The sequence below is a fragment of the Arabidopsis lyrata genome (genome assembly GCF_000004255.2).
Source record: "Arabidopsis lyrata subsp. lyrata unplaced genomic scaffold ARALYscaffold_1, whole genome shotgun sequence".
Taxonomy (NCBI): Eukaryota; Viridiplantae; Streptophyta; class Magnoliopsida; order Brassicales; family Brassicaceae; genus Arabidopsis; species Arabidopsis lyrata.
Genome location: NW_003302555.1, coordinates 12,586,440 through 12,595,872, shown reverse-complemented (window position 1 = coordinate 12,595,872; position 9,433 = coordinate 12,586,440). Strand labels below are relative to the sequence as shown.

At 37.8% G+C, this 9,433-nt stretch overlaps 1 protein-coding gene across 1 annotated transcript; it reads right to left on the bottom strand.

Moving 5' to 3' along the window:
* Nucleotides 1-1,115: 1,115 nt before the first annotated feature.
* LOC9329592 (homeobox-DDT domain protein RLT1) lies at nucleotides 1,116-9,377 on the bottom strand. Its single transcript, XM_021010866.1, has 18 exons — nucleotides 8,739-9,377; nucleotides 8,150-8,629; nucleotides 7,951-8,021; nucleotides 7,261-7,623; nucleotides 7,080-7,169; nucleotides 6,807-6,971; nucleotides 6,459-6,681; nucleotides 5,955-6,055; nucleotides 5,700-5,786; nucleotides 5,445-5,597; nucleotides 5,200-5,355; nucleotides 4,816-5,025; nucleotides 4,081-4,728; nucleotides 3,451-3,981; nucleotides 2,773-3,327; nucleotides 2,588-2,692; nucleotides 2,250-2,492; nucleotides 1,116-2,138 (listed from the first exon to the last, which is right to left on the bottom strand). The coding sequence occupies exons 1-18, from the start codon at nucleotides 8,917-8,919 to the stop codon at nucleotides 1,383-1,385; spliced, it is 5,118 nt and encodes a 1,705-aa protein (XP_020866525.1). The 5' UTR covers nucleotides 8,920-9,377; the 3' UTR covers nucleotides 1,116-1,382.
* Between the last annotated feature and the right edge of the window lie 56 nt (nucleotides 9,378-9,433).

The window sequence follows — 9,433 nt, the reverse complement described above, 5'->3', positions numbered from 1 at the left end:
ATAATAGTTCAATAACGATTGTAACTTGTGACAATTAAGCGGTTTGATTGGCAAATTCAATTCTTTTTAGAAAAAAATGTGTTATCATAAATTTCATATGGCAGAGTTACTGCAGAGTTTGACGCTCTAAATCACATTAACATCTCTTTATCACCCTTTTTGGCTATTATATTTCTGCTCAATATCTATATTTTGAAGCTTAAATGTTAATTAGTTAGTATTTAGTATTTACTACTCCCTCCGTTTCGTTTTAGTTGTCGTTTAAGGTTTTTGCACGCAAATTAAGAAAAACATTAAATTTTCTGTTTTACCCATTATTAATATATTTTATAAAAATTTCATTGGCTAAAACATTAAAACAGTAGGGATAAAACTGGAATTTTCACTAAACATTTGCATTGAAAACCTAAAACGACAACTATTATGAAACAAAATTTAAATCCTAAAACGACAACTAAATTGAAACGGAGGGAGTAACATATTTCTTATGTACAAGAAATTGAGTGGTTTTTGTAGCAGTGTCATAAAAATTTCACAGCATATCACTAGTAATATTACGGAATATACAAATGAAAAATTCTTGTTTTGTATAGAAGATTCAAAAGAACTAAAAATGCCTTTTTCTTTTCGTTTTCAACCTGTAATACTAATTTAAGAAAATGGATCACTACGCAATAAAAGTGGTCTCTCTCGACTTTGGACCATCTAGTGAAAGTACCTTTTACTTTAAAATAACTAATATACAAAACACAAAACTTAAATTGTAATTTTCCAAAGAATTTCAAGACAAAAAAGTTTAAGACATCGAAGCCGAAGAAGTTCAGGCCATTGCTAATACACATGGCAATAATTTGAGAAAAACACACAACACAAATCTTTCAAGTCCTCTCCAAATTGTCTCTCTTTTTTTGGTTTTGATACAAAATGTTTTTTTGGCATATACCTTTTGACATTTAATGGTGAGATTCTGCATGAATCCTAGGACTAGTGATTCTCCTTCGGAAGAAATGTATGAAATCACAATCACACCCTCGCATGCATATTGTTGAGAATCATTTCTTGTTCATCGAAAACTTTAAACCAGTAGAAGAGAGGAGAGGCAGAGCCCTTAAGCATTGGGAGATTAACACATAAATCATTAACTTATACTTAACAAAATAATGAAATGGTTAATTATGATAACAAAGGCATTTGCTAAATACATGCCTTGGCTTGGCTTTTAACTGCACCAAAACTAATCAGAAATGTTCTTCTTCTATAGCTTCTCTTAGGTGAAAACCTATTCTGATACTATCTCTCTTTTCTCCTATATAAAAATATATATATATATATCTTCAACAAGAATGTAATCTTCCCTCTTCACAAGCTACTAGATCTTAAGTTCATGAATCGCTGCTGCTGTAACCTTCTGATTCTCTGTCGTAATTGTTTGCTGCATTATTAGCATCATCATCTTCAGAGCTCTCACTCATCTCGGCGTCATCTTCTCCTTCCACCCTCCCAACCCCGACAACTTCTTCCTCCATTGCCTCGTTTGGGTTACTATTCCAATCCAACCCCCACTTATTTCTCTGACTGTAATCCACAAACTGACCACCACCATCATCATCCTCTGATTCAACTCCTACACTGTTGTCACTTTCATCATCCACTTGCATCGGTGTCATCATTCTGTTGGGTGTTTCGTTGGCCCAGTCTTCATCAATCTCTCTAGGAGTTTCACCCGCTGCCCAGTCTTCATCAATGTCTCTGAATGTTTGCTCTTCTTCTTCCTCATCTTCTTCAACTTCTTCGCTTTTAGGCCTAACAATATTAGCCATTCTATTGACTAGGTGGTCATTATCCTCATCGATCCTCTCTGGTCTTTTTCTAACCGTCCTCTTTCCTTTTCCAGGGACTTGGTGGTTCAACTCAACGGTCATTAAGTTACTATTGACTGCAACATTTCTCCTACCCACGACAAATTTGTTAAGACCGCTTTGCGCTTTCTTCCTCTTCACCTTTCTGTTTGATCCAGATCCCAAGCTTACCCGTGCACGTTTATTACGTCTGTTACCCGAGTTTGGAACAACCTCGTCTTGATCTCCTTGCTCTTTGGGTCCTTTGCCTTTGAAAGGGGAATCTCCAGGGAAAAGGCTCTGCATAACGTGGGTAAAATAAGATTCCAAAACCATAAAAATAACTTCCAAAAGATTAAAGTAGAAAAATATTTCCACAATTCTTGAACCAATATGGTCTAGAAAACTTACAATCTGCTCGTTCTCATCTTCAGGGATCAGCTCAGGTTTCTCTGGCTTCACATAAATAATGGATGCATCAAGTTCTGAAAGTCTCAAAGCAACCGCTGATACTGTCTTTGGTATCCATGGAAGAATGTCCACTGATCCCGGATCATCAACATCAGCATTAGCAGCTCCCAAAAGCTCCTTTGCCGACATAAAATTGGATGACAAAGATTCTTTCTTGATTGCACTCTCTAAGGAAGTCAACACCTATCAAAACCAAAAAAAAGGAAGACATCGGGTTTAAAATCAAAACATCATTCCAATTTGCATTAATTTCGGAAAGAAAAACAAGATGATGGAACCTGCAAAAGGTCTTCAGGTGATGATGAAGCATTCAACCTAAACCCCCAAATTTTTCTTTTGTCCTCTGTCCAAAATGATTCAAGAGCTTCATCTGGAACAGATGCCTGTCAATAAAAATTGAGTTGTCAAGAGTTGGTACCCAAAGAATCGGCGCCTAAGTCGACAAAGTTCATTTATGCTATACCTCGAGAAAAACAAGTAGTGGTTTGAGCAACCTGACTCCAAAAGGAAGAGGAGACACAGTCAAACCTGAATCTAATATCTCTGAACTATCAACCACGTCCAGTCTCTGGTGACAAGAAGTGCAGTGGGTATACTCAGACAAATAAGAAGCAACACACGCATCACATGTTGCTAACAGCTCAGATCTCTTCTTCCCATATTTTCTAGCACAAGAAGGTAGTGAACTGTACGTCTCGGTCCACATCCATCTCTGGAAATCATGGAACCGTTTTGATAAATTCTTGTTCTCGGTGTCGTTTCTACCTAACTCAACTCTAATTGAAGTTGAAGTTTCCATTGAATCAGAGTTTGACCCTGATATAGCACTGGACGGGCTCACAGAATCTGTAGGAGAATGATTCACAATACTCTTTTCCTTCAAGAAAGGGTTTCTATCTAGCTTTATATTCTTACAAGCATTCTCTTTGAATGATCCCTCGATCTTCTGCAGCATTATGCGTAAATGAGACTCTCTGATCCCGCGCATATCCAACGATGCAACCAGAACATCAAAAGCCTACACAGAACAATTTCGCAGAAGGCATGGTTAAATCTCCATCTAACCAGAAGGCAAACCAAAAAGCAATCAAAAAACTTAAAGCTAGAAAAAAATAACAAATTGCTAAGGTTGTTATATTACCTCTTCTGAATCAATGAGGAGCCACTTGCCATCATGTAGCTCAACAAATAAGAGCCCCGAGCAAGGATCACTCTTAGACACTGATACAGCAAAATGCCAGTAACGATTGTGGCGCCGATCTTGTCCAAGCGGCAAAGATCGGTATGGATACACCTCTTCTGCTTTGTGGCCTATATATGATTTTAATTGTGAGCGTGATCTCTTTGAAGCATATCCAAGTTGGGAAGAACAATTTTCTTGACTTATATTGGCATCCTGATTAATAAGTGCTCTCTCAGCAGATGATTTATGAAGATTGTTCGAAAGATCATCCAGGGGCTTTGTTTCATCTAGAAGTTGAGAAGGGTCTCTATCGAAACTATCCCTCTCACGAGTAGAGCTTTGGATGATTGGTAGACCCATCGTTGATTCGGTTTTGCTGCTTGCTAAGTTTTGAAAATCAAGCTTAAGTACATCTCTCATACAGCTGTTATCTAACTGTGCTTCAGCCCACATTTGCTTTTTAAGAGAATTTGCTGCTTCCATACGATCCTGTGAATAAATTTAAATCAGATAACCAATAATGGACTCAAAAGGTCAAGTTCTACTCTGTTCAAGAGGAAAGCTGATAAAAGAAAACCCAGACTTTACCTCAAGACCAGCTCTGATGGAGTTTCCTTCATTGGCAATGCCGACTAAAGCAACAAGGGCATTAAGGCGCTCTTCAACACTTAGATGACAGTAATCCCCTTCCGTAAGACCTTGAATCCATGATTGGCCCTGGTTGCTTTCATCAACCACGTTATCCACGCAGCCAACCACTGTATCTTTAAACCGCTCACTATGTTGTGGAACAATGCTCTTCATACTGCTTGGAGGAGGAGATGGAAACTCCTTCTCAAGCTCACTCTTTACATCAGCTTTAACATCACAGAACATAGTATCTCCCCCCTTTCCTGACAAAACATTCGCTTCACCTAGAACGGCACTTTTTGATGCACTTGCCAGACTAGCTAAATCATCAACCTCAGGATCCTCATCAATATCAATTTCAAATTCTTCATCCCTTTCAAGATCATTCACATCTTCTGGACCTGTAAATCCATTTTCAAATGCCCTTATCTTCTTCCTGGCATCTGCGAGTATTGCCTCTCCATCCGCAGGATCCTTCACATAAGGAGCTCGTACACAATAAGTCGAAGGAGCTATTCTTTCGAAGAGTTTCACATCTCTTGTCAATGCAACAGAAATAGAAGCCTCTGGTGTCTTGCTTGTTGTCAAGTCCCGAAGTCCAGATTTCTTTCAAAGGAAACCATAAAAACGATGTAAATGAAATATTTTCAGTTACGATGAAAACTGCAGAATAAATATAGATTATATATTTACCTGAATCTTGTCAGCAAGTTCTAATACTGTCAGTCCCTTGCTTCCCTCAAGAGATAGTACATGAAAGGCTGCGAATTTGACGGTTCCAGGTGTCAACCGATGCCTTGACTTGCGAGGGGCGAGCAACCCTTTCTCCCGCATCGATGCAAAAGCACTTTCAGCTGCTGAACCATTTCGGATAGTAGAAATGATATCTTCACAACCTTTAGCCTGCATACACAACAAACCAAAACAATGTTTAAGAATAAACTAAAACCATCTTTATGTCAAAAGCCTCGCTTAGCTTCCAGGATTTCATTTTTTTGTTTACATATATACTACTACCATCACCTCCTGAGTAAACACTCGTTAGGATTTAGGGGGCACACAAACGTGAATAAGTACCTCATCCTTATCACCAGTATTGGTCAATCGGGAATGTTTTTTCTTCAGCCTAGGTCCAAATCCAGCAGAGAGTGCCAATTGTCGCAGTATTTCAGGCCACGTTAGTGGGTTCAAATGCTTTTTCCAGCTACGAATGTCAAAGCCCCATGCATAAGCCTAAAAGAGAAAAAAAAAACATATGAAAGATGAAGCCCACTGAACAAAACCAGCAAGAGAAAAGCATATTAACATACGAAGAAAGTTACCCCTTCAACTATTTGCGGATGTCCACCCTCAGGATTGGCTGTAGTATATTGGTTATTTCCAATTCCACTAAAAGGTGTCCTAGCAACATCTTCGATATCTCGTATTATTGATCTCAGAAGAGTAACATGTATCTCCCCCAACAACCTTGAGTCCTACAATAGAATCTATATCAAATACAGAGCAAGAACAATGAAATGAAAGAAACAACTATAGAACACGAGAAAACATGCCATAGGTACTAAAGAGAGACTTACATAGTCATGAAAAGCCTGAATAAACTCATCCAGTGTAAAAGGCCATAGGTCAAGAACATCAGAAAATGATATCAGGAATCTCCAAACCTGAAAAGCAATCACAATATAAGCAATGTGAAATGTGCACAAGGGGTGGCGTAATACACGAAAAAACAAATCCAAACTGATTCCAAATTGGTCTCTAAGTTATTCTGATCATAATACTAATTTTAAATGAGGTAGCAGCTGAAGAGAGGGAAGATCAATACAGCATACCATTAGAAGGTTTCCAACAGTTTCATCAGAATCTTTCCATGGAGAAATGGCAAACGGCATTTTTAGTTGCAAAGACTTTGGTGGAAATGTGCTAAGAGAATCTGAAAAAGTAGAGTAGCTATGATGACTTGCAAGATCCAGAAATAAATTACAACACTGTAATAAAGCTAAGGCACTCGAGTAAGGTATAAGCAAATTACTTTGACTGTCTTGATTTCGGTAAGTATATGAAGAAGATAGATTTATAAGAGAAAGCAAATACAAAAGCTACTACACAACCTAGAAAGCAATGCAATTACAATAAATCTTGGCAGTGTTCTAACATGCTACATCAATATGAATATTCCAGACAAGGCCATAGCATGTACCAAACTAAGAACGTAAAAATTAATACTAAGCTTAAAATTTCAGAGAGGAAAAATACAATAATAAATTACCAAAATAATTGATTGTAAAGCCTAAAAACTAAGTAATCCACTACTAACTAAATCTGAGAGACCATACCTCTATAAACTTCAAGATTTTGCAATGTGTCGTGATCAAGCTGTAATACTGAGGGCAATCCTTTGCTAATAGCAGCCAATTCCATCAGTTCTAGCTGTTCATCTTCAATAAGATCCATAGACTCCTTGGCAATTCTACGTGCAGTTGCCTTCTCAATGGCAAGCTTGCGTCTAATAGCGTCTTTCTCTCGACGAATCTCGTCTTTTTGCTTCTTTTTCTCCGCCTTTAACATGTCAACAAAAAGATAATTTTCACTTTCCCAACTCTTGCCACAAGAGTTGCTCAATCTCAGCAGGATTAATAAAAAATACTAAAGAATAACAACTGGGCAGAGTTTTCCAAACTTACCCTTTCATTTTCTCTCTGTAAGAACTTTTCTCTTCTTTCTATTTCACGACGCTGCTCACGCTGTAACCTCTCCTCTTCTTTTATTCTTTCACGCATCAACCTCTCTTCTTCCTTACGCCTCTCACGCTCGTTCTTTTCCATCTCTTTTCTCATGCGTTCTTCATTCTGAGGACACAAGCATCAACTCATCAATATATATGTTATGATACTAATAAAAGACAATAAGACCTTTCCAAATAATCAGTAAGAAGATGATAAATGAAGAGTAAATACTTTTTTCCTCTGAATTTCTAGCTTCTCAAGATCTTTTGGTCCATGATTCTCTCGGATTTCACTTCCTCTTCCAAGTCTATCATCGTTAATCTGTGAGAGTAAACATAGAAAAATGACATTACAACAAAGACACATCTTGTCAACAAAAACGGATGGAATCAAAGTTGGCACATGAAGCTACCTTTCCCTTCCGATGCACATCATTACTCTTACGCACCCCATCAGGCAACAAATATGGATCTTCTGTACCGAGGACTGATGAATCCTTTTCCAGCAGGAATCTATCACCACGATGAGCTGATTCAATGGGGATTGGCATGGCTTGTTGAGATGTAGAACAGTTACGAGACGCATGTCCAGGGGTAACATAGGACCTTGGTAAAGGCCCATTCGCGTGCATAAATGATGAACTCCTAGAACGTGCAATTTCATAGTCCATACCACGTGCATGATTTTCAGAGTATCGTCCATAGATCTCAGGTGTATAAGAAGACGGATCATCCAGAGATTGTTGCTCATGGAAAGAACGGGCAACAGCATGAGACTATAATCAACAAAAGCAAATAAGTTAAGCAAAGTAGTAAAAAGAAAATATAATAAAACTATGATTACATGAATGGACAAGAAAGAAAATATAAACAGCAATGCGGAATTCATCTTTCGGACAATGATGAGAGACTACTACTGCCATAAGACTAATATGTTAACCTCTATGCAATGAGAACTCTAAAAACTACTCCTACCATAAAATTCATAGACCATCAGTCTATGGTAACCTCTTCAACTGGTCAATTTGAGATATATAGGTGGCACATTATAGCTCAGAATAAAGAAACTAAAAAGAGCATATCTATTTAGTCAGAAAACTAACTCTTTGAGGTCGGGCATCATATCGCTCATACACATTGCTCTCATACGGATGAACTAAGTGTTTCTGCATCCCTGCAATGACAGTGAAAACAAAGTTAGAGAGTTACTTATCACAAGAATTGTAATACTAACACTAACATCAAGTATGCCATTGGTTATACAAGTCATAAAACACGGCAAACATAGAAAGTAATGTATACCTATAGGTGTTCCGAATGCACCAGGAGGCAAAGGATCAAACTCCATACCAAGAATAGGTCCATCATCTCTCAATGGCTCACCTAACTGTGCCTCAATACAGACAATAGCTCTACGCACCATAGTCGACAAGCGTGACTCATAACTCGCCTTTCCCATTGTGTCGTATTCATCCAATTCAGCTCGAGAACTACTACTACCACTAGCAAAATTCCTCCTTGAGTTGGAATAAGGACTGCAACCTGACTCAGAGCCCGAATCAGATCTGGAATCTTGCTCAGGTACCGATCCAGCAGGCGGTAACTCGTGAACGGAAGACGCTAAAGCAGACGATTGAACCGCTGATTTCGCGGGTTTCTTGGACTGACCATCCTTCTTGTCCTTTAACCGTCTATGGCAAAACCACATCTGTAATTGTCGATCTGACAAATCCAATTTCTCAGATAAGTCAGCCCTCGTGGCCTCCGAAGGATACGTCTCCTCTGAAATCAACAACAACAGAGAAACAAGGAACAATTCAACAACATAAATACTAAGAACAAAGGGAAGAAGAAGAAGAAGAATCAAATAATTGAGATGAATCAGAAGAACCTGAATAAACTTTCTCCAAGGTTTCAAGCTGAAACGGAGTTTTCATCTGACGCTTAGGCTTGACACGACCACCATCCTTGGAGGAGGAATTATCAATCTTCTTCTTCTTATGAAGATGATTACCACCAACATCACCAACGCTCCTGATCTGATCTTCTTCGCCATCAGAACCCATCTCCATGGAAGAGAAGAAGAAGAAGAAACCCAGAAACGGCCGCAAGAATCAAAGAACACAAAAACAAAAACTAGGGCTTTCAACAAACAAACCCTGATCCCAAATTATAATTGTCGAAAAACGTAAAAATAAAACAAGTAGAATATATAAGAAGAGTAAGAAGAAGAAGAAGAAGAAGAAGAACAATAATAATAGTAAAATCGATAAAAACCATAAAGGAACAAAAACAACAACAGGGCTCGTACCACTCATCTCAATTTCAACCTTCTTCATATTCTTTTTTTTTTCTCTTCTAATTAAAATCTTGTTTCTTATTAAAAAAAAAAAAAAGTTTTTTTTTGTGTAAATGAAAGAAAAAAAAAATCGAAACTTGAGGATTCTACAGCGAATCGCGTGCTTATGTGTGTTTCTGCCGTTGATGTGTTTATCAAGCTTTTTATGATACAAATCTTCCTCCTTTTTCTTGGCTTTTTATTTATTTAGTATTTGATTTTATTAATTAGTATTTGATTTTATTAAT